Raw genomic sequence first — 25,371 nt, forward strand, 5'->3', positions numbered from 1 at the left:
TACAATAAACATTGTAGAGCAAACCTGCTAATTTAGCAAACTCTGCCTTATAAAACATAGGGATATAATGGGACAAGTGAATATGTTAGGGATGTAGAGCTGAAACAGTCATCATTTTAAGGAGTTAAATTTTAATCTAACTACATACATGGGGGGTCTTCAGAAAAGCAACACACCAACAAATCAGATTTCCTCTCAGATCAAGCAGTTTAGTACCTGCCTTCAAATGAAGGACAGGGTCTGTAAAACAAATGTAGGAAAATGTAGGTAATTTTTATTTATTGCCTCTTCCCATATTGCAGCTGCTGATCTCTGACCCTAAACAGCCAACTATATTAAATTCAGCAGAGGTACAGCTGTACACAGATGCAGAAGATGTTGATGTGCAGAACATAACCCAATCCCTTGTGTCCTCCGAACTAATACTTAAAATAAAAAAAAAAAGTTATAGATCCCTTTTTGGATTAAAAACATGCATTACAAAGAACAATTCTGAAAGCATTCTGTATTTCTGTCATCACAAATTAAAATGTCTCCCTATCTGCAGATGATGCTATTCTACTGGAAATTAGAAGAAAAAAACCAACCAAACAAACCGAGTACCAGGATCTTAATTACTACTCAGGTAAGGTAATTCAGGTAGAAGAGTCCTTAGGGAAGTCACAGCTAAACTGGGTCAGATTTCAGTCTCTAGAACCTGCAGAAGCTCAGCACAGATACAGAAACTCACAAGGCTGGAGTAAAGTGTAAGCACAGAGTACTCCTGTCCACCCAAAAAGTCACTCCTGAAGCCTCGGGAATCTCTAAGATATAAGATAAATGCTATTACATGGGAAATATTGAAAAATATTACACTTAATTTAATCCAGAAAACACAGTAGGACTATATGATGATTCTTACTGTGTTCTGGGAGCAGCCACAAGCTGTAGATAGAGAGGGTACAAAATGTTCACCAGACGTTACATTTGTTTTAATCTAAAAACATTTGTAAAATGTACTTGATTTTTAAATAATCACTTAACAAGGCAACAAACCAACTACAAATACATAATAAATAAGGCTATTAAAAGGTCACAATTGTAGTAAATTAGTCAGAACTATAAATGGGACATTAGAAACACTATGTTTTTCCTAATATGCTTAATAACCAGAACAAGAATTAAAAAAGAATCAGTTTATTTCAAAGTCTGCTTCTTATATTGAAGCACATATTAAAGCAACAGTACAATGTTCATAAAATATAAGTGTGATGCTGTAACATTTCTTACATGTCAGAATACTGATATTTGTATGTATACTAAAATAAGAATTTTAAAATTGTACAAATAGATACATTAAAAATGACATAGAAATAGGGTGCCTCCCACCGAACAAGACAGAGTTTTTATATCTGGCACATATTAGTTTAAGATGAAAGAATAAGCAAAAAGATTTACAAGAATCAGCAGTAACAAGTTTGATGCTCAAGAGACATAATAATTGTACATTGTACTGTACATACATCATATGGGTTTAAGCTGGCTGAATATTATATATTTCAAGTTTAAAAATGCACTACCATATAGAGTGTCCATAGTTTAAGGCGAAATTACAGCTCAGAACTGTTATCTTTTCTAATTTGTGGAAGCTTCTTTGAAATAAAAGATTTAGATGTTCATAACACGTAAAAGATTTCCCTTATTTGTAGGTTTGCTTTTAGCATTTTCCTTCATTTAAATATTTCGTATATCTTAAGTGGGTTTTTTCCTTCAGTGAAGCTGGCAGCCAGCTTCCAGATTTGCCTTTTGTAGGAAAAGGTACTTCACAGTATTTACCACTTTCATGTCCTTTTTTATCAAAGGAATCCTCTCTGTCAAACTTAAATGTTTAAATGAGATTTTTCTTGATTTTTAAAAAAATACCTGCTTACATTTCCTCTGGATTCTTCAGAACTTCGGACACAGTTCTTAAGGCCAAATCTTAAATTTTATTGTTAAGAATCATCATCAAAAGTGTCTTTGGAGCCATACAAGTCTGCAAGTTTCTTAAATCGAGGTCCCCAGTTTTGTAGATAGTCGTAGTCCAAGTCAGAATCTGTTGTTGCTGACTCCAAGGAGCTGAGGGACCCAGCCACGGAGCCCCTGCCCTCGTAGCCATAGATCTGGATGGAGTCATAGGGAGGGGCAGTGGGGTCGTTGTCAGCCTCCTGTATCCTGGTGTTGATGAAATCATCCACATCCACGCTGTTGGGCGCGGGCCGCAGCCCCGGCCTGGGCAGGTACTGGTACTCGGGCTTGATGTCCTTGCGGGGCATGAAGCCGTTGATGCCGTCGGGGTTCTGCAGCGTGGCGATGTCGAACGCCTCCGTGTCCTCCTCGCCTCCGCCCTCGTCATCGTACGTGATGATGTTCTCCCGCACATCTTCCTCCTCAAACACGATCAGGGGCTCTTTCTTCTGCCTCTTCAGGGTTACAAACAGCACCACGATGACTGGGGAAAACAAAACATGGGTTAGACTGCACTGTCAAACAGCAGCGCCTTTGTAAGTAATTATTGCATCCCTGAGCCCTTGGCTTTTCTGATGGATTGTTGCAAACTTCTCCATTTTTAGTGCTCCTTGCTAGGTAAAAGCAGAGATGTTTGTACACAGAACTAAACACACTGATCTGAGGCTTTCTGTCTGAGCTGCATGCCAGTGCTCTTACTAATTGCTCATTACTGCAACACTAATTCAAGGGAAGTGTTTGTGGGACCTCAAGTGCTGCAGAATACTGTGTCAGTGCCTTTGAGCAGCCCAAGCACATGAATATCGGCAACAAAACAAAGAGGAATCTTTATCCTCTCCTGTATGCCCAAAGCTTAACTCTAGTTCCAGTGTGTCATTTCCCTTAAAATGGAATTTTTTTAAGCAACACCTTGAAAGATGTGTTTGTTTTGCATTCTCACTTCAAATTTCTATAAAATAAAATATATGAAAAAAAAAGAACCTCTATAAAATATTGCAGGGAAATTAGAAAATATTGTGTAATTTTTTTCCAAATCATCAGGAAACATTTTGCAGCACTTTCTTAAAAGCAGGTCTTCCAAGCCACTCATCTGGTTTCAACACAAGATGGGTTTGAGGGAAATAGCTGTCAGGGGCCATTAATCCTGGCTGACCTCAATAAGGAACTTGTCATCCAGGGAAGATCACAAAACTTAGAACTGTATGTCATGACGTCCTTTAAGCAGTGTCCCTGATTAGCTGGCATTAGGCCACGGGAGGACATTCTCTGAGCACATCTACACAAATCCATTGGTGTTTGCTATTGAAGATATCACAGGAGCCCAGAATGGCTTAGGATGGAAGAGACCATAAAGCTCACCCAGTGCCACCTGCTGCCAAGGGCCTTCCATGGTCCCAGGCTGCTCCAAGCCCCAGTGTCCAACCTGGCCTTGGGCACTGCCAGGGATCCAGGGGCAGCCCCAGCTGCTCTGGGCACCCTGTGCCAGGGCCTGCCCACCCTGCCAGGGAACAATTCCTCATTCCCAAGATCCCATCCAGCCCTGCCCTATGGCAGTGGGAGCCATTCCCTGGGTCCTGTCCCTCCAGCCCTTGTCAATTGTCTCTCTCCATCTTTCCTGCAGCTCCTTCAGGCCCTGCAAGGCCACACTGAGCTGACCCCAAAGCCTTTCACAGTCAGGCAGATCAGCACTCCCTACAAAAATAAAACCTAAAAAATTCAGATTCATTTCTCCATCCTAGAGCTGAGGGCAGGATTACTTTTTTAAGCCCAGAGCAGCAGCATGGAAGGAGCATTTTTCACCTAGGAGAATGACGATGCAGGCCAGGATGGCGATGAGGGCGCCGGTGCTGAGCCCCGCGTTGAGCACGTAGGCCTCGGCGTTGCAGGAGAGCAGCGAGCCGCTGCCGTCGCAGCCGCACACGCGGATGCTCAGGGGGTTGGTGCTGCTCAGCGGGGGCACGCCGCCGTCGCTGATGACGATGGGGAGGAGGTACAAATCCTGCTTCTGCCGACTGAACCCTTCCCGTCTGACCAGCACACTCGCTGTGTTATCTGGTCGAAGAAGAGAGAGGATCATTGTTAATTCTTCCATAGTCATCCTCTTAGCCAATACTGAAAAGGAAATTATCTCTCTGCAAAGGCTCTCAATTTTCTGGGGCTTTAGCGTCATTTCTACAATAAACCAGTAGAAAGTGCTGCCTTTGTAATGACCTAAGAGCAATTACAGATTGCATTTAATTCATATAGCACCACACTCAGCTTTAATTCTTTAATTAACACAAGCAACACAGATAATCTCTGTCTGATAGCACCTTTTAGTATCTGTAACTTTCTGAGAAATTCACAATATTTTTTCAACTAACCAAATGGCTGGACCTTCTTCTTGCTGTCTGATCTGGTTTTAGTGTCTCTCCAGAATTAAAGCTTCCAATGGAGGGGTAAAACTCGTGTCTACCTTATGTGTTCTTGGAGTCATATCTAAAAGCGTGGTAGATGCTGTCCCCAAATGGGCTCTGATAACGAGACTCCCACTGTAACAAAAGCCAATATTTGCTGTGTATGAGCAAATTTGAGCCTTGTTTTTTCAGTAAGAAATGCTGAAGGTAACAGTGTTTTATCAGAATCTGGTTTTCACCCAAACTTCCAAAGCCAGAATTCAGAGAGCTTGATCATACATGCACAGTATGTCTGGTCACATTTTGAATCATGTGGATGTGAGGAAGAGTTGAATCACAGACTCAAAAATGCCCTGAGTTGGAAAGGACCCACAGGGATCCATGAGTCCAACTCCTGGCAGTATTTCTGTAACTCTATTCCCATTGCCCTCACTAGAGGTGACCTGCCATGGTGCACGACATTTTGGATTGTCCTGCATACTTCCTCTGGCCAGAGCCTTGGAAAGGGGACAGTGTGAGATGACACCCTGGGCTGAGGCAGCCTGTGCTTCCTGCTCTCAGCAGAACACCAACAGGGCTCCCTTGTTGTGCCCCTCCTCTGTCTCTCAGCTCAGCCTACACCAAAGTTTATAACAGTTGTAAACATCCCAAAGTAAATAAAGTGAAGCAATCACATCCATGGTTTTCAGACCTTCAAAAGCCAGTTTATATTGAAGATTTATTCCTTACAACCTTTCCTGGCTTGCTATGTTCTTTATTTTTCACTGTATAACAGAAGAGGAGGGGAAAAAGAGCAGTTCTTTTATCTTCTGAGGGAGGGCTGTTCACCTCCAAAGGTACCCACTTTACTGCTGCTTCAGGCTTCTGCAGATTAATCGTTTTCCTGTTGAAGAGTCAGCATAAATCCCAGAATTTAATAATGCAAACCATAAAACCTCTCCTAATGATCTAATCACTGTGATTTCCATGGAAATCTGTGAATAAATTATACCTGAAGAGAAGTGTTCTTGCCTTGCATTAACCACCCTTGCAGGCAGTACCCCTGACGTAGGACAAGGTCTGAAACTGCCCCCAAATTTGGTCAATCTATGGGATGAGGAAGATTGCACTGCTTGGCTCTCCCAGAAACTTCACCAGAAAGGATGAATATTTAAGGTAGGAGCTGTTTGTTACACAGCAAATGAATCCAGCCCCCATATCTGCCCCTGTCCTGCACGCCTGGTGCCCTGAATGGCCACCTGGGCTTGACACAACTGTTCCTTTTTGGTGTTGAGTCTCACAAAAACAACTGGGTAGAAAGGAGCTTATTAACTTCTCCTTTGCACAATGTCACATTTGCTAAGGACAGAGACGCTGATAAAGATCTGATTGTTTATTACTTGTGACTGTTGGAGGTCTCTTTTTTCTCCCTCTGAGTCCTCCTAATCTCCTGAATGTTTACATGCACCATCTAAATTTGAGGCACAATTTTTTACAGAACCTTGGTGATATCAATGTCTGCATGACAAAAGCCTTATTTTAGGACTTTAATGGGCTCATAACAATTTGGTACAAACAGGAATGCAACATCTAATATCTATTAACCTATCAACTAACTTGAACTAATAACAGGGGGCTGAGGTACAGGGGGTGAGCTACAGCTGCCTCGAGGTTGCCAAGGCAATGTGTAAGCAATGACAATGCCATATATTAGTATATATAGTCTTTGGCTATGCATTTTTTTATCATATATTTTATTTTTCTTACCTTTTGTTGGCTGAAATAGTATTCCTAATTTAAAATATGAAAAGGATGGCAAATTATTTAGCCGTTATGCAGACTGGCCTGGTCCACTGCAGTCACTTACACTAAACAAAACTGATTTTGATCCAATGGCTGATTTATCTGTTTTAAGGGGAAGTGATTTTTGGTTTAACATAAATTTTTAAAAAGAAAAATCCAATCAATCTGCCTGACTAAAGTTTAAAAAGGACTACAATACATCAAGCCTAAAAGGTCATTTTTTAAACTTTTACTGTTTATGTTCACTTCTCACATTTAGAAGAAACATAATATCCATTATAGGAAAAAAAAAACCCTTTCTTACCTACATAAAAGATAACATATAATCCTAGCTAATATTCTCATCCTTGCCTTTTTATTATTTTCAAGGCCCAGGAGTAGAACTATAATCCTGGTAAAATAGCATTTTTTAAGCCAATAGAAGTTAAATGTCAATACCAGCTTAAAACTATTACTTAACACATATGGGAGCTACTTGACTGTCAGTCCTAATTAACACAATGGGGGTTAACACAAGAAGGAAAAGAACAGTCATCTCAAGGACATTCCCAAAATATATCACATTTTTCCAGCTATTATTGTGTTGGCTATCCAATATCCAAAGATGTTGCAAGTGAAGATTCCCTGGGCTCTCCATGAAATCTTCACAATTAGAAGCTAAAATTGCATTATTTTTTGGTGATACTTATCCTGAGCTCCCTGACCTTTGATTTTTGTCTTTTTCTCTGGTGATCTTATTGATGATTTCCAATTTTACCTGTGTGCATAGGCAAATGTAGCTCAGTTCTTGGGGCTTGTTAACACATAGATTGTGTAAGGAGGATTCTAGATTACAGGAGCTGACAGCAGTGTGAACTTTATCACCTATATCAGGTGTGAGTGCTGGTTCAGCCAGAAAATGAAACAATTTCAGGGGTCCAGCTGTCTAAAATCCTTACCTTACCAGGAGTGGCAATCACTCTGGATAATCCATGACAAGATTCTGTGACTTGATTGTGTGTTTCAAAATTTTCTTGTTGAAAAAGTGTGAAGCACATGTTTGAATTTAAAGAGTGGACTCTGGTCACTGATTTTCAGGGGCTCACAAGTTTAATTTCGGGCTCTGTAAAGCTCTAACTTGTGAATTTGGGACTGCAGCCATTCCAGTAATGCCGTGCTGAGGGAGCCCAAGGAAAGGGCATCTCAGCACAGGACCCAGCAGGGTCAAAAGCAGGAAATCCATTTACTCAAAATCTGCCTCTGCTGTGAAGTGCCACGAGCCTCTGCTGCTGTTTTGAAGGCCTGAATTCAGCAGGTGCGGAACTGAGCACCAGGCAGACAGTGCTGTTTGTTTATGAGCTATAATATAAGGAAACAGTGCAAAAGTAATTCTGTGTTTTATCCCAGCGTGGGCTAAGCCATTATCTCATGTTTTCTATGGGAGATGGGCTCAACTGAAGACTTGGTAACACAGTGGGCTATTAATAGGATGTAGAACGTGATTATGCTTTTTAGGATTACTGCAATATGTGATTACTTTCAGGAGCTGGTAAAAAGAAACTCTATTAAATGATAATTATGAGACTGTATGCACTTTAAAGTTCTGTAATAGGCCCAAACACTGGAGTTTTCATTAACTGTTCTCCACAGTTAATAAAGCCATTTTTCTCTGAAAGTAGCAATTCCCTCTGAAAGCTGTGGCATAGCTTATAGAATACTCTGACTTATAACTGAAAAAACAACTTTGAATGACCATGGACATTATTTGACTTGCAAATGGTAACACATTCTCCCTAATAAGTTTTTTTATATGGGAGTACACAGAATTTTAACTTTTTTACTTTGTTCTAGTATAACTTACTTTAAAAAACTCACAAGAATATGTAAATTAATAACATAATTGCACTGAAGATTGAACAAAATGAGGGAAAGAAAGGATGGAAATGAATGAATTTCCTCAGACTATTCATTTCCCAAAAAGAAAATTATATGGGAAGATTCAATCCCTTAATACTATCTTCTTGAAATAACCTTTTGCATTATTGTCAGGTAGAAACCTTACATTAAACTGACATCATAATTTCAACTACAACACATTTTATCTGAGTTAATTTTGTCAGTAACAAATTTTGTTGCATATGGAAATGAAGGATGAGTGGGATTGGCTGGAGTCAGGAACCATAATACCACTCAGAGTATCTCCACTCTGAGCTGCGCTTCCTCTGCTAGATTATAAAATCTAATCTAATTTCAGTTTGATGTGGTGACCATAAAACGTATTTCATAGCAAAACTTGGCCTCTGGGTCTCAAGCAAAGAATACATGCTTATTTACTCGTTTCTAAAAATACACCCATGAATTTTTCAAAACTTATGTTTTACTACTTTAAAGGGAATAAATATATGCCCTGCACTGGCTCCTTTATGAATTGCTTATGTATGTACAAGTGTCAAGCACCAGGCAACAGTATTACTTTGATCAGTCAGGAATAACAGAGATTTTGTTTGGGAACTCTGATGATAATTACACTCCCTTCAGATGAGGAGAGGGATATAAAGTGTGCCTCAACAGAGCAGTTTTTACTGAAATCTTGTATCTGGATTGTGTTGCCTTTTGTATTTCTGGCATTCTTGGATTCATTATTTAAGCCAGTTCGACCAAGTTTTACTTTTCAGAAAACAGTCAAGTTTCCTTCAAACATTAAAGCTTGCTAATCAAAACCAATCCCTTACAAGCTGAAACAGTTTTTTTCCCTGTGAAGGGAAATAAAAAATGAACATTTGAAAGTGAAAAAAAAAATCAGAATATAATTAAATAAATGGAATAAATACATATAATGGCCAAACCTGTCTTTTTTTTTTCAGTTTGCCCACTTCCTCTGGCTCCCTCAGCCTCTGGCAAGTTCAGGTTACTGATGTTATTATGTTGTGATCAATTGAATTTTGACACTCACCCAGGCCTGACGATTTTTGCTTACAAATTTCTTACATCTCACCATCAATCTGAATGCAAAGCTCTACTTTATTTTGTGAATATGAAACTGACAAAGGGATCAGGATATGCAGATCCTGAGACAGCCAGCACAGGTATGTTCCACAGCACAAATCCCTGTTTCATTTCCTGCACTGGGCAATGATTTGATTCCATTGGGAATCTAGCCCATGTCTCTTGTGATCCATAATTTACAAAAGCTGGCAGGCACAGTGGTGAACAAATACAAGCAGCCTAATAATTTATGCTGTCTCAGCTAATTTTAGGTTTGTCTCATTCAAGGAGATCTGCCAATTCCATTTACTGAGTGTTTGGCAGTGTTTTTATTCTTTTCCTGGGAGATAAAATGGCAGTGGATTCTTCCTGATGGGTATTATTATGTAATTTATAATATGCATTCAAGAAAATTCAAGTGAGTTAACAAACATCCCACTTTCCCAAGAACATCCTTGCATCTCAGCTGTATGATTTTGCTTTCCTCCCCTAAATCTTGGAGAAAGACACTCTGCCAAAGTTAATGACAATGCTGTTACACGACATTACATTGGCCATTAGTTCTACTTTGTCATTTCTTTGGATTCTGGTAGAGTGGGAATCTTCACACAAACCTCTGTTGTCTCTGAGGGTAAAATTTGGATTATGAATAATTTCAGGTGGTAAACTGAAGATAAATCTTGGTCCATTGGCCGAGTCATCCTTGTCATCAGCACTAATTGTGATAAATTGCTGTAAAAGAAAAGCACTCCGTAAACAAACAGCTCCTTCTCTGGGTACATCACATACAGGCAGCATTCTGAGACAGCCCTTGAGTAAGAATTGTAAAGTAGAAGAACCCCCCTCAAATTCAAATATAAGCAATTAGAAACACAGAGCTGTTTCCAAACTACAACATGCAATCTTTAATTACTATTGCATTAACCACCCCAGAATTACAGCTGTAAAAGCACATATCTTCAACATTCTTATACACAAATATGTGTTAATAGTAATACAACAGATTAAATAAAATTCTGCACAAAACTCAGCAGCTGCAAAAGTCTCTTTTAAGCTTCTACGCTGACTGCAGAGGCACAGATCATGTGCAGAACTGTATTTCTCTATGATCCTAACCCCTCTTCCTCACAGATTGCCAGGAACAAATTGCTGGCTAGACTCTACAGGCACTGCACTGTGATTCTTCCCATAAGACACTGACCATTTCTGTAATATCCAAACCAGTCTCACAACTGGGAAAGCTGCCCCCAGCTCCACTGGTCCTGTGCTGGTGGGTACTCCCAGGCAACACCAATCCCACTCCATACACAAAGCACTGGATAATTGCTGATAGCAGTTCAGAAATAACATGCCTTTCTGGGTGCTCAAGGCTTTCTGGTCAAAACCTCAAAACAAATGTTCATTTATTCCCTCTCATTGGAGCTGACAGGACAAACCCGGGCTAATGCCCGAGGGAAGAGCTGTGTGTGCAGGGAGGTGGGGGGAACAAGGAAGGTGGTGGGTACAGGAAGGTAGCTGGAACAGGAGGATGGCGGGCACAGGGAAGGTGGGGCAGGGGAGGATGGTGGGCAGAGGGAGGTAGTGAAAACAAGGAAGGTGCTGGGCACAGGAGGTGCTGGGCAGGCCATACCTGGTTGCTTCGGGCATTCTCACACACGAAGGCTTCGTAGGCAGCCGCAAACTTGGGAGCGTTGTCATTTACATCAACGACCTTGATTGCAACGGGAACTTTGGCTTCCTGGTGCTGTTTGTCTGAGAGAGAGGCAACACTGAGATGAGACAGAAGCAGGAAAACCCCTCAAAACAAACAAATTCCCAGCTGCATCCTAGGAAAGATCAAATATGCTGAGATTTCTTGCAGTTTATCAAACTGAGACAACTGGAGGATTACAGATTCGTACCACTGATTCTCAAACACCCCAGTGAAATACTCACGGACTTCAACTGCAAAGACAGAGATATTATGCCAAGCCATTTCTTCCCTATCCAAAGTCTTTATTGTCTTGATATTGCCATCTTCTGCATTAATAACAAAATATCTTTCAAGGTCGGTGTGTCGATCAATTGAATATCTAAAGAAGATTGAAAGCCGGTAATTAGAGAAAAGAAGGACTTAGGAGTTTCATGCATCCAGATTTGTTCTATATAATTATTATTTCTAAATAATTGTAAGTAGTACACCTATTGTTGTCCTCAACATCGTTGTCAAAAGGATGATACGTGTTCTTTTAAAAGGAGAATCACCTGGTTGGTTTCTACATTTAGAAAAACAGTACATTAGAATGTTTGTAATAAGCGAAAATGCTGGTCTTTGAAGTCTCTATATCAAAGCTCTAATATATTCTTTATTTTCTTCTCTTATAAAACATGATAAAAATATCTACTGAGATATTTTTTCTCTTCTGTTTCATATTAATCTTGATGATCTTTTAAGTCTTCCAATCTTTGGTTTACTTGGAATATTAATTGATCATACCAATTTATCAGCTATTATCCACTCTCTGCACATTTGTACAGCTTCATACAACTCTGACTTTCATAACTTCATGTTAAAATTCTTTGAAATGTTAAGTATACACACAAAAGAGGTTTTCATAATTTAAGTTACACTGGGAACATGACAAATAAAATTAAATTAATAGAAAGCTATTATAATATAAGAATTCTTTACTATAAGGGTGGGCAGGCCCTGGCACAGGGTGCCCAGAGCAGCTGGGGCTGCCCCTGGATCCCTGGCAGTGCCCAAGGCCAGGCTGGACACTGGGGCTTGGAGCAGCCTGGGACAGTGGAAGGTGTCCCTGCCCATGGCAGGGGGTGGAAATGGATGAATTTTAAGATCCTTCCATCCCAAACCATTCCATGAGTCTGTGATTCCAAGACGATCCAACATAACTGCAGAAAGCAGGGGTCTGTGTGGGCTTGTCTTTAATAATTAACACTTAACAATTACCCAGCCCAATCCCTAATCTACGTCTTAGACTTTGATATGATGAGAAAAATCCATGCTGTGATAACAGCACAAGATATTTGTGGAAAATTTAATTTAGGATAGAGTCTACCAAAGATGCCCTTAAGTATATTTGAATTAGACATAGTTATAGTATGATACAGGCTTTGAGAAACTGGCAGCTTGTGGAACAGGCACATAAACAATGCTGGATGGTTAAACTTTCAATATTCTGGGTAGATCTGTACATCTGTCTGTAGATCTGTCACGCTGTCTTCAGAACTCGCCTAACAATTCCACAAGCTAATGCTCAGAAGGAAACAGGAAATCCAGCAAACCTTATAGCACTGTTGGCAGCATCCGGGTCTTTGGCATGTACTTTTCCAACCACAGTACCAGATGCTGCATTCTCCTGTACTTCAAAAATGTAACTTGGCTTCAAAAACACTGGTGGCTCATCAGCATCTTCCACTGCTATTTTCACTGTCACCGTGTCCTTGAAGGGCCCATTGCTGATGAACTTGGGGTCAATGTGGACATTGGCTGCCTCCACCTTCAGGCTGTAGGACTTTTTGGTTTCATAATCTAAAGTCTGTGAGAAACAAGATGACAGTGCATTCCAGAGTCAGGGAAACCAGGCTGTAAGAGCAGCAGGCAGCGCCCTCGTGTTCAATGACATCAAACAAAGGTGAGCGTCTGTCAACGAGCTTGGACTGAAATGTGTGTATTTAAAAACATAAAGACTCAAATGGAAGGAGCTACATTCTATGTATGGAGCAGCATAGAAAGGCACTCAAAATATCACCACAGAGTCTTGGTCTTGGTCTTTGCTTGCTGTATCACTAAGGAAATAATCTGTACTGGAAATGTGAATTTTGTATCCATCCAGCTTCCTAGGCAGCACAAAAGTGCAAGGGATGGGAAAGGGGCTCCCACAAGAGGCCTGGCTTTATCCAGGTTGGCAGGCATTCCACGTGGATGTGGTTTCAAGCGCTCCTGGGTGCACCACGAGATAGCATACTGATGAGTTAAATTATTTAGGTAGTGGAGAAAATATGAAGATGGTTTGGAGTGCTTTCATACCTGCAGTTCTTTCCAGCACAGAACTCATGACACTTTCCAAAGGGGAGGTGGAATAATGCCCCATGGGACAAATCCTTTTGGGAGCCTGATCAAAGCCACAGCACCCCTGTACTTGCATTGGCATGAGGCAGCTGTGGGGTTGCACCTCAAAATGATCACACAGGTGCCAATCACAATTCACAATGTTAACACCAGTAGAGTGGAGTGACAGCTCGCCCACATTTCAAAACACACAAAAATCCACTCCCACCTCTAGAACAGAGACAGAAATCAAACCAGGGCAGTTTTGAGCAGAGGAGACCTCTGGGTCCCTTCCTCATGGTCTGCCCTAAAGGCCAGGGCAGGGTTGACCAGAAGTTGACCAGGCCTTCTCCTTTGATTTCTGATTATCTTCAAGAGAGATAAATAGCTCAAAGATACAAAGGGCAAAATGATAATGCTTCCATAATAATAAGATGTATGTTCTGTAATTTGCAATTTAAAATTAATTTGATAATGCTTTCAAAGCTCCCACTGACAGGCTGTGTGTGAAATCCCCTCTGCTGCTTTTCCCATAGCCTGTGACTCCTTCAGAACACTATTGTGGACAATGCACAGCTGAAGAATTCAAACTATAGGGTATGAGGCTTTTCAGACTGAACATAAAGCAACAGTGAATGTCTGCTACTTATCAGCACTAGGCAAAACTTCATTAACAATGAAGCTGATGGCATTGTATTTTACCGTGATTTTTTATTATGAATTCATTTAGTTTGTGCAATTAATCCACTGTACAGTATTTATGTAACTCTTCTTGGTTATTTTCTTCCATTCCAATTCAGCTAATGGGGAAATGGAATATTAAGAGTTAATCACACCTTGAAAAATTAATTAAGTGAAATTTGCATTTAGTAATATTTTAGCTTACATGGTAATCCATTATTACCAAATATTCTGTCAGCAACAAAAACCACTACATAGCAGTAGGCATCACTCACCTTCTTAAGCTTCACAACCCCTTCCTGAGTCTCATAATCTGTGGTGATTTCAAACATGTCCATGCCATCTCCATCGATGATGCTGTAAGCCACCAAGCCATTCTCCCCAATGTCAGGATCTTTGGCCTTCACTCTCCCCACTTCCTCTCCTGGGACAGCTGCTTCCGACACCGACATCTGGTACACACCTGGGCCAGGGAGAACAGGGAGAACAGGCATGTGCCCTAGTGAGCAGGTGCTCCCCACTTGTGTGCTTGCTCTTTGAACTTGGGAGTTCCAATAAACACAGCGATTTTTGGCATTGTCACCCCCGTGAAGGAATGTTCTGTTCTGTTCTGTTCTGTTCTGTTCTGTTCTGTTCTGTTCTGTTCTGTTCTGAAGAGCTTTGAGCAGCAAGTCAGTTGTGAAACCTTAACCCACATGGATAATGTGCAGAACATGACCTCCTCCCTGCTACCCCTCTGCTCAGGGAGGGGCTTAAAAGGACAACCAAGTGCCCAGAATGCAGCAATTGTTGTGGCATTGAGGTTACCATCGATAGCAGAGATGTTATTACAAAAATGGAAGGAAAACTCTCTCACATGACTCATGGTAAAACCTTCATCTCTGTTTCTCATTTCTGCCCATTCATTCAAGAGCCATAAATTAGATACAGTGAACTGGATAAATCCTGTCTGCTGTGCCACCTAAAGTATAAATCTGCTGCTTTCTGTGGCTTGAATTTGGAGTGCGAATGTAGAGCAACAATGATTATTAAAATTTCACACCACAGAGAGTATGCACCAATTTGTATGTGATTTCATGCCAAACAAAAAATGGGTTTCCCATGACAAGCTCCAACAGGAAAACCATCCCCAAACATCCCACAGGTGTTTCCCTGGGTATTCAGGGACACCAGAGAAGAGCAACACTGTTCCTGGATAAATATCTCTCCAATAGTTGTCCTTTAGGCACTACTGATTCCAGAACTTTCCATCCACTTCCAGAGTTCAGAGAACATAACCTGATCCTAAATAGATAAATCTATGTCAGCATTTTCTGCCACATCATCTCAGTAATAAATTGGGGAGGAAAAAAATGGGAGACGATAAAATAAAATAATCTAATTTATTCCCCTTTGTAATTGCTCTTCTTTGCTCCATGGGCACCCTAGGAACATTAGGAGACTTATACCAGGCAGGGACTTGGCTCATTACCCATAAAAACAATTGCCACATGTCATTGAAATAGGTCATTAACTCCAGTCACAAAGAACCCAAAATTTAAGCATATAACTCATTAACAGCTTGAGCAATGAACATTAAAACAAAAAAAAAACCAAAAAAAAAAAAAAAAACAAACAAACCAAAAAAACAGAAAAAAGGAAAATAAGAACAAAAATATCAGTCATTTGGCTGTTTATACAGACAGCTAAACCCTGGTTCTGAGTTACAAAACATTCCCAAACCAGATTTAACCTGGGGATGAATGATTAAGTAGAGGAACTGCTTTTGGGTGTTTCTGATAATTTAACATGTTCTTGCAAAACACTCAGTGAAGGGGCTTGAATTCATAGAAAAAAATCCATAATTTGATGGAGTTAACAAAATATTGTATCCTGGTGTCCCAGGTTATGATGTGGAGGGAAAAGGCTTGTTTGCAAGGTACATAAAACCTGATTTTTTATTATCTAATCCTTTTCTTTTTGAAGGGTAAATAATGCTGACACAGATTTGTGCTTTCAGCTCTTGCATGAGAAGTCAGGGAGCTGCAGCACTGGAAGAAGAGCTGTTAGAGCTGTTAGAGGGATGGCCACGGACAGGACACATCAGGGTCAGAAAATGCTGCTCAAAGGAGAAACACAGTGGGCTGAGACAGCTTTGAGTGAGTCTGCACTGCACTCAAAAAACCCCAAACCCACACAGAGATGAGCTGCAGAACAGATGTGTGGGCCCGTTAATGTACTTCCACCCAGCTGTGAAGGCTGAGTCTGGTAATGTCAGCCCTGATTAATTTTATATGTGAAAAGTAAATTGCTCAGGTATAAAAAAATTGCTGTATTTGACCTCCATTAATACACTTCAACAATTTTAAAATGTAATTGTGCAAAATTTAGTTTGTTTTGTCATGGTAACTATGAGTCTTGAAGCATATAAACATAGGTCTCTCTGCTCATATAACTTATACAGCATGGGCCAGTAGCTTCAAAAATGAAGTGTAGGGTCAGGAATCTTTGCAATTCAATGCTGGCCCTAAAAATGTCTCACTTTGCAACACAAAGCAAATATTCCAGACACTAAAGTTCCATATTTTACCAGCCACAATTTCTTTATTCACGTGCGGTGCAATAATCCATCAGCAATTGCCTCTTCAAGCCTAGGGTGTGTCTGATACTTCACAAACATGGGTCCTGGTAGGAGATGGGAGGATTGTGTTGGTACTCACTCTGTGGGAACTTTGGTGGGTTGTCATTGACATCTGTAAGCGTAATTGTCACTTTGGTTGTCCCTGAGAGGCCTCCCATGTGTCCTCCCATGTCCTTGGCCTGTATCACCACGTGGTACTCCTCCTTGGCTTCTCTGTCCATGTTGGGAAGGGCAGTTCGGATGATTCCTGCAGGCATGAAGGAAGGTGGCAAACAGATTTAATGAAAACCTGGCTGCTGCATTTGGAGTGCATTAAACACAGCAATATTTGCAGTGATGGTGGAGGTTCTGCTTTCCCTGAGCATTGCTGTGAGGAAAGCAGCCCTAATATTCCACACAGAGGACAGGCCTGCAGAATTACAGCTGAGCACAGAAACAGCCTTTCAATCATACAGCATACAGAACACCCAGAAACAGCATCAGCTTTCTGGTGCAGGAGCTCCAGCAAATGCAGGAGACCAACCTGCAGCAGAGGGGGAAGATGTGCTCAGACACAGCAGCAGCTGCGCCCAGCCAGGACATTCAGTTCACTCTGATGCACTATGGTCACGAGGTGCCACTCAAATAAACTGCTTGACAATACCTGTTTGAGCCTCCACTGAGAAGTAGGGCTGACCTTCAAGGATACTGTAAACCAGTTTGGCACTGTTCCCATAGGTAGGGTCATCAGCATCTGAAGCTGTTACCTGAATAACTGATGTACCTAAAAATGGAGAGCAAACACAGGAGGGAGAGTCAGAGGTCAACACGTCTGGAAGGACCATGCAGAGATGCTTTCAGTCACACAGCAGAGCTGTTCCTAAAATTTTTTATTTCCATGTTTGGTAAATGAAAATCAAAATTACTTTACAATTTCTATATGACAAAATATACTTGTATGATCCAAAAAGATCTGTCACCAGCTGTGATGTGGATTAATGTTCTAACCAGGGAAGATATAAAAGTCAGCAGTCACCCTGCACCGTTATGGTTTTTCCCCTCAGTAGTTTAAGCCTTATATTGCTTTTGTCGTTAGACAGCCAAACAATAGAGTTTTCCTTTACATTTTTCTCAGTAAATTTCAGAAAAATCATTCCTGTAGAAATCTCTGAGACAGACACAAGCTCAAACAGGAGATGAAAATGGAATAGTTGGTGAGGCAGTAACTTCCCAGCTTTATTACACAGCTCTACCAAAAGAATGATCTTTGTGTTTACCCCAGAGGATTCACACTCCATAAATTCCAGGGGATTCTTCTGCTCCTTCCTAGGAGGAACAATAGTTCCATTCTAGGACCATCTCCCAGTTAGGAGCTGTGCAGGGTTTGATTTGGGCAGCAGATTAAATACATCAAGTGAATCACTGGCTGAACACAAAAGTAAATTTTACTTCCCTGAATCCTTGACAGTAAGAATGAAATAAAGCCAAGATATCCTGACAGTGCAGCACCTTCCACAAAGGCAGTGCCCTTCTGAGTACTCACCTACATTTGATCTCTCGGGCACATTGGCATGGTAGTTTTCATGGAGAAACTCGGGCGGGTTGTCATTTATGTCTTGAACTTTGACAATGAATTCAGAAGGGGGTTCCAAAGGTCTGTTTGTGTTCCTGTCCACAGCCTGAGCTGTCAGGGTGTACTGAGCTCTCTCCTCCCGATCCAGTGTCTTGGTTGCATGGATGTTCCCTGATTTGTCGTCAATAACAAAAATGATTCCTGCTCCTTCACCTGAGAGAATGTATTTAATGTTTCCATCTCCAGAATCAATATCTGAATGAAGCTACAAAGGAGAAACAGACATACCTTAACAAGGGGCACACATTTCCTGGATGTGCTTATAAAACAAAGAAATGCAGAATTGCTTTCATTTCACAGTTTTCAACAATTGTGGCTTCCATCAGGCAATAATCCACACTCAGGGACATGCTGTGACCACGGGTACCCCGCATCCAGGACAGTGCCAGCCCAGACATGCCTCCTGCCACATGCAGGGCTCTGCTAAACTCAAAATTTCAGATTTAAGGAAGAAAACACACAAAAAGATGCTTATAGCAGGTTCTTTATTTGCATGAAGTTGGTTGAAGGAGTAATTTTTACAAAGCTTTTTTACACTTCAGTGAACCGTGTTCTACTGCGTTGCATGTAAAATGCTGTTAAATAACAAATGGGATGAGTTAAGTGATAAATGAATGAGACCAGCTGTGCCCAGGTGTGCAAGAAGGCCAAGGGCACCCTGGCTTGTAGCAAGTACCATGTGGCCAGCAGAACCAGGGCAGCGACTGTCCCTTGTACTGGGGACACTGCTGAGGCCACGCTCAGGGCTGTGTCCAGTTCTGGGCCTCTCCATTCAGGAAGGACATGGAGGGGCTGGGGGTGTCCAGGGAAGGGAACAGAGCTGGGGAAGGGACTGGAGCCCCAGGAGGGGCTGAGGGAGCTGGGAAGGGGCTCAGCCTGGAGCAAAGGAGGCTCAGGGGGCCCTTGTGGCTCTGCACAGCTCCTGCCAGGAGGGCACAGCCGGGGGGTCGGGCTGTGCTCCAGGAACAGGGACAGGAGCAGAGGGAACGGCCTCAGGCTGGGCAGGGCAGGCTCAGGGTGGGCACAGAGGAATTTCCCCATGGAAAGGGGGCTCAGGCCTCGGCAGGGGCTGCCCAGGGGGGTTTGCAGTGCCCATCCCTGCAGGTGTCCCAGGAAGGGCTGCAGGTGGCACTCAGGGCTCTGGGGACAGGGTGGGCATCGGGCACAGCTGGGACTCCATGGGCTGGGAGGGCTTGTCCAATGTCAGTGACTCTGAGATTCTGTGTGATTCTGTGATTGCCAACTAGTTTTTAATTATGCCCTCTCTAATATAAAAGAGACAACAAATGCTTACTAAACATTCTTAATTCCAAAACCAGTGCACATTTCAGTTTGATGAATGAGGGAAACATTGAGCCAAATTACAGATTTATTGATTTTATATTGACAGCTACAAATTGCACCATTTTAAACCAGAATACCCAGCATGGTGTTTGCTGATATTGATCCTGTTTCTCCACTCCTTTTGTGCTGTGGTTAAATCAACACCATTCTGCTCCTCATTTAGAAACTGGCAAATACACTGGTTTATTTACCTGTTTATATTTTACCAGTGTTAGACAGTAGCAGAATAAAAAACCAGTCCAGGATGTGTGTACATATACACGTGCACACAGATATTTACCTTCCTCTATACATGGTCCTCTATATATTTAATTTTACTGATAATTTGAAAATGAGAGGATAAAAAGATACCTATTTTACTGAGCTGCTGGGTTAGACATTCAAGTTTTAATTGCTGTTTTTAAAGACCTGAGAATGATATTCTTGAGACATATTTTTGCTCAAGTTGTTGGCGTGGTTCTTGCTGTTTTGCTGAGTAACAGCATGCATACCTTCATTCAAGGACTGCTGAGGTCAATGGAAATACTTGTATTGACCTAGGTAGTATTTTGCTTAGCATCTAAACTTATCTACCAGAAAATGAAGAAGCAGCTTATACAGCACAAAGGCAACGGAAAACAAACAAACAAACAAACAAACAAACAAACAAACAAACCAAAAAAACCCACCAAAAAACCCCCCCAAACCACCTCAAAAATAATAAAAATGAAGAATATTAATCAATCAATATTAATCAAATAGTAAAAATGAAGAATATTAACCAATATTAATCAACCTCAAAAATAATCAAAATGAAGAATATTAATCAATGAAGAATATTAATCAATACAAGGCTGAAAAAGGAATTGTTTCTTACCCTTCCTACGAGCACGGGATCTGGTCCCGTGTACTCCTCTATGACAAAGAACTGGTTCCACACCCAGCCTCTCTTGGAGCGGTGCAGGACTTGTCCCTCCTTGCCCCGGTCGCGGTGCCCGTGCAGCGAGGGCCGGGCGCGGCCGGGGCGCTCCAGCCCCTGGCTGCAGCACAGCACCCCCAGGCACAGCAGAGCGGCCTGCAAACAGCGCTCCTCCTTCATTTTTGGTTACTGTGTAGGCACAGGAGTATCCGAGATTCCACCCCTTCCACCTTGCAAGTCAGGAAGTCTGGGGCCACTGAGGAGTTTCAGACCAATCCTTGTGCACATAGGATGCCACCACGCATTAAACACATCACCTTAATGCTCTGCAGCTTCCCAGCTCAGTTCCTGGAAGAAGGGACAAAGGAAAAATCGTCAATTCTTTGAGGATCTAGTAGGGTTTTTTATTTAGCAAAACAAAACTAGGACTTCCTTGGTAAATATCAAGATAAGAAGATTAAAATAAATACATCAATGCTGATGAAATCCTGAGTAATGAGCAGATTTGATGTTTTGCTACATGCAGCTGCCACCTTGCAGAATCTCCTGGCTGGCTTGTTTGGCCATTCAGTGGCTGGAAGTTGAAAGATAGATAGGGAATCATATTTTCTCATAATCTTTTCAAATACATTTAGCCCATGATGCAAGGTAACTGTAGAAATACCTAATTTAGACCTAATCCCTCTTTGAAGCTTAGATATAAGCCTTTGATATAAGCTGCTAAGGCAGAGGTCAGATACAAGGGAGATCCCAAGACTTATCAGGAATGCAATATTTCTCCACCAGCCCTTGCATGATCAACACATCCTTATGCTGAACGTAACCATCCCTGGTTTTTTCTGGGCAGGAGCAGGGGCTGTCAGACCTCCAAGGAGCTCCAGTTTGGATTTAGACCCTGGAAGCACCTCTGAGGATCAAGGCACCATCAGCACTGATTGCCAGTGTGATGCATTCGGATATTTTTGATAACGATTGATTTAACAATTTATTTCTACTTTCCCTGGGTGTCAAATTACTAGGATTACATTGATCTCCTACTTTCTAATACTTCTTAAAACACTAGGTCAGATTTAATATTTGAGGGAGAAATTGCATTATACAATGAAATCTGAACTAAGCAGCCCTCAATCCATCACAAAGGCCACTTCCACTTATCCCTGGGGTTTCCAACATATTCTCCTTAAATCTTTACACAGCAAGAAATTTTACAAGGTCCCTAAAATGTTTGGTTTAGTTTTTGGTGTGATTCACTTTACTCTTCTGCAAGATACTGATAAAAATCTTGACATTATATTTGTTCAGGCAAATATATAAATATGTACCACCATCAACTGTAAAACCGAATGATTTTTAAATGTGAAGTAAGGAGATCTTAATGGTATTTTCAGCAGAGAAAATGTGAATATAGGCAAAAGCTTGAAGCTAAGCCCATTCTGTAACTCCAGCCACAGACGAACATCTCACTAGTCCCAAACCCACTCATTGGGGGCTGTCTTTCTCACATCCTAAGCAGTCATGTTCTCCTTCCACATTCCTTTTACAGTTACATAAAAATACATTGGCTGACAGGGGTTCATGAATAAGGAATGAAATATATTGGTTTATTTCCTCAAAGAAGATCAGCTTTCAATTTTATTTTACTGAAAACTGAAATTACAGCACCAAAGTACTCCAGCATAATGAATGAAATGACATTCTCACACATAGATGCAAATACAGTCTGGCTTTCCCAAGCATATTTATTAAATAGATTTGGTGTATCCATTTGGCATTTTCCTATTGTTACATGATGACACATTACAGATTACTCACACAAGCATGGAAGACATACAAAGGAAAACAATCCCTATGATTTTGCTCAGGAAAATGCTTCTATTTTGACACAATGTATGTGTGTGGTGTGGAGCATTAGGTCTGTGGTTTCATGTCTCCATTTCATGTCTCCATCTTGCTAAAGGGTAAAAACAATGAAAAGCTTAAATCTCAGCTGTGAAAACTGAGCTTTCTCAGGTGTGAAAACTGAGATTTCACCTAATTTGGATGCTTGTTTTGCACCCAGCTTTGCATAGGGATAGAAAAGGATGGGATTTGTGCTATAGGGGATCACTAATGTGCAGTAGTTAGATGGGATTGGGTTCCTGGAATGTTATAAAGAACTTACATACTTCAAACATGGAACAGGAAGATATTCCTGGACAGCTGGGCATTTCTAAACCTGCTGTAAAAAAAAAAAAAAACCAACCAAAAACCCAACCTAAAAGCTGTAAATAAACTTCTTATTTTAATAGACTTGGGGTGCATTTGCAAATTAAAATCAGTGAGAGTCATTCATCACTAGCATCACAGAATGATGTCAGCTACAGAGATAAATAAACAAATCCCCCACTCTTCCCCAACTCCTCAATGCTGTTATGTAAACCAGTAAACACTTTTTAAAGCTGCTTAACCAGAATGGCAGAGCCAAGCTGATACACACACTGCTTATTATCAGCTATTCAAGTGTGAAGTGCTGGAAAAAAAATGTTAATCACAGATCCATGCTTATTTACTAACAAGAATTTAAAGCAAAAAATCTTTGTTATCTTTTGTTTTATCCTCTACATATACAGAGATGAAGCAATAAGGCTCCATGTCTTCAACCTAAAGAAAACTATTCTCTCTCATCCACCACTTCAGAGAATCCCAGAAGCCCAGCACGGTTTGGGCTGGAAGGGACCTTAAATCCCCCCCAGTGCCACCCCTGCCATGGCAGGGACACCTTCCACTGTCCCAGGCTGCTCCAGCCCCAGTGTCCAGCCTGGCCTTGGGCACTGCCAGGGATCCAGGGCAGCCCCAGCTGCTCTGGGCACCCTGTGCCAGGGCCTGCCCACCCTGCCAGGGAACAATTCCTCATTCCCAAGATCCCACCCAGCCCTGCCCTCTGGCACTGGGAGCCATTCCCTGGCTCCTGTCCCTCCAGCCCTTGTCAATTGTCTCTCGCCATCTTTCCTGCAGCTCCTTCAGGCCCTGCAAGGCCACCCTGAGCTCACCCAAAGCTTCTCCTGTGCAGGTGAACAATGCCAGCTGTGCCAGCCTTTCCTCCCAGCAGAGCTGCTCCATCCCTCTGCTCATCCTGGTGCCTCCTCTGGGCTCTCTGCAGCAGCTCCAGGTCCTGGCTGTGCTGGGCCCAGGGCTGGGGCAGCTCTGCAGCTGGGGTCTCACCTGAGGGGCAGAGGGGCAGGATCCCCTCCCCTGCTGCCCACGCTGGGCCCAGCCCAGGGCAGGGAGTTCTGGCTGAGCCAGGTTCCTCTGAGGCTAAAAATAAGTCCCTTGGGCTGTTTGGAGCAATTGCTTCTGCTTTGGGTTATAAAAGCAAAGGGCTCTGTGCTGGCAGCAGTTCCAAGCTGCCTCTGCAGGCAGTGACCCCCAGGTAAGGCTGCCAGGAAAGCTGGAGCTGTAAGAACGTGTTCCTGGCCTCCTTATCCCCCATGTCCCCTCCTGGAGTTCACGCTCTGCTCACTCACATCGTGTTCACTCCAGCAGTAAAACCTCTGACTCCTATCCCCAGAAAACCTAAAATAGCGTAAATCAACAGGCTCCCACTGAAGGCTGTGAAATTACTTCAATTCAAACCAGCTACAGTCTGGATTTTCATAAACTACTTCTATTCTAAAATATTAGGTGCACAATATGTTCTTAAGTTAAAGCTAAAATAAACTTCATTAATAAATGAAGCAGTAGCTTTTACCAAAAAAAAAAAAAAAACAAGTCCAAATCTCTTTTTTCCTTCCTTTATTTTCCAAGCAATCTACTTAAAACATTTCAAACATTTCAACATTAATTCAGCTGCTGAAAGCCTACAGTTTCCTTCTACTTTGAGCAGAAAACATGGAAAAACAGCTAAACAATTTATAAAGCAATTCCTTTTTCTCTTGGGGTAAAAATACCTCATAAGACTGAGACATTGTAATACAAATGTGAGGATGGCAATTGTTGCAGCTGCTGGGCTGCTGCTCCAGTGAGCACCTGAAAATTCTGTGTGCAGCACTTGGATTCAGGCACTGCACAGATTTGTCAGACTGATTTGCCATGAAAGGTTGCAGCCTTTTTTAAAAGTCACAATCTTTGAGACCTTTGGGTATCTCTGCCCATAGGTTATAATCCTCAACTGCAGCAAAGCCAGTCTCAGTGGGCAGCTGACCAAACTGCAACTCTGGGATAGAGTTAACCTTCCTCCTGGAAGCTGCTGCAGTGGTGTGCTTTGGATTTAGGAGGAGAATGACGCTGATAACACACTGAAGTTGGAGTTGGTGCTGAGCAGTGCTCTACTCTGAGTCAAGGACTTTTCAGCTTTCAGCAGGCTGCATGGGAGGCACCAAGAGCAGGGAGTGGACACAGCTGGGATAACTGACCCAGCCTGGCCAGAGGGATATTCCAGACCATTCCACTGTGCTCAGCACATAAACTGGGGGGAGCTGGCCAGGTGTCTCTCAGGAGCTGGCTGGGCAGAAGTCTGTGAGTGGTGAGCAACTGTAGTGTCCATCACTTGTTTTGTATATTCAAATTCTTTCCTTGCTGTTATCACTATTTCCTTCCTTTTCTGTCCTATTAAAGTGTCTTTATCTCAACCCATGAGTGTTCTCACTTTTACTCTCCCAAATCCCTGCCCCATCCCTGGCGAGTAGCAGGGAGTGAGCAGTGCCTGTGTGGTGCTCAATTGCTGGCTCAGGTTAATTGACAAATGTCCTGATTTTTTTTTACATTATTATTTAGAATTGTGCAAGGTATCATTTTGAAATCCCAGATTTTCCTAACAAATCTGTAAGAAAACCTGTTTCCCACTTCCTTCAGCATAGTGGATCCCAAGTTTCATGGAAACATACAATATCCTGAGTGGGATGGGACCCACAGGGATCATCCAGTCCAGCCCCTGGCCCTGCCCAGACCCCCAGCAATCCCCCCAGGATGATGGATCCAGCCCCTGGCCCTGCCCAGACCCCCAGCAATCCCCCCAGGATGATGGATGCAGCCCCTGGCCCTGCCCAGACCCCCAACAAT

The 25,371-nt window shown here is 42.0% G+C and overlaps 1 protein-coding gene across 1 annotated transcript in view; it reads right to left on the bottom strand.

Annotated features, from left to right (window-relative positions):
- Positions 1–1,160: 1,160 nt before the first annotated feature.
- The window catches only part of CDH11 (cadherin 11), a 41,088-nt gene continuing 16,877 nt past the window's right edge, over positions 1,161–25,371 (bottom strand). The window contains exons 2-12 of the mRNA XM_005427435.2: positions 20,293–20,682; positions 18,003–18,297; positions 17,124–17,243; positions 16,560–16,727; positions 14,136–14,323; positions 12,414–12,667; positions 11,064–11,200; positions 10,759–10,880; positions 9,743–9,860; positions 3,787–4,038; positions 1,161–2,470 (exon numbers count right to left, since the gene is read on the bottom strand). Coding sequence (XP_005427492.1) covers positions 1,974–2,470; positions 3,787–4,038; positions 9,743–9,860; positions 10,759–10,880; positions 11,064–11,200; positions 12,414–12,667; positions 14,136–14,323; positions 16,560–16,727; positions 17,124–17,243; positions 18,003–18,297; positions 20,293–20,514 — 2,373 coding nt within the window. The 5' untranslated portion in view covers positions 20,515–20,682 and the 3' untranslated portion in view covers positions 1,161–1,973. The remainder of the gene's footprint in view (positions 2,471–3,786; positions 4,039–9,742; positions 9,861–10,758; positions 10,881–11,063; positions 11,201–12,413; positions 12,668–14,135; positions 14,324–16,559; positions 16,728–17,123; positions 17,244–18,002; positions 18,298–20,292; positions 20,683–25,371) is intronic.

This window comes from Geospiza fortis, unplaced genomic scaffold, assembly GCF_000277835.1.
Source record: "Geospiza fortis unplaced genomic scaffold, GeoFor_1.0 scaffold18, whole genome shotgun sequence".
In the NCBI taxonomy this organism is placed as follows: Eukaryota; Metazoa; Chordata; class Aves; order Passeriformes; family Thraupidae; genus Geospiza; species Geospiza fortis.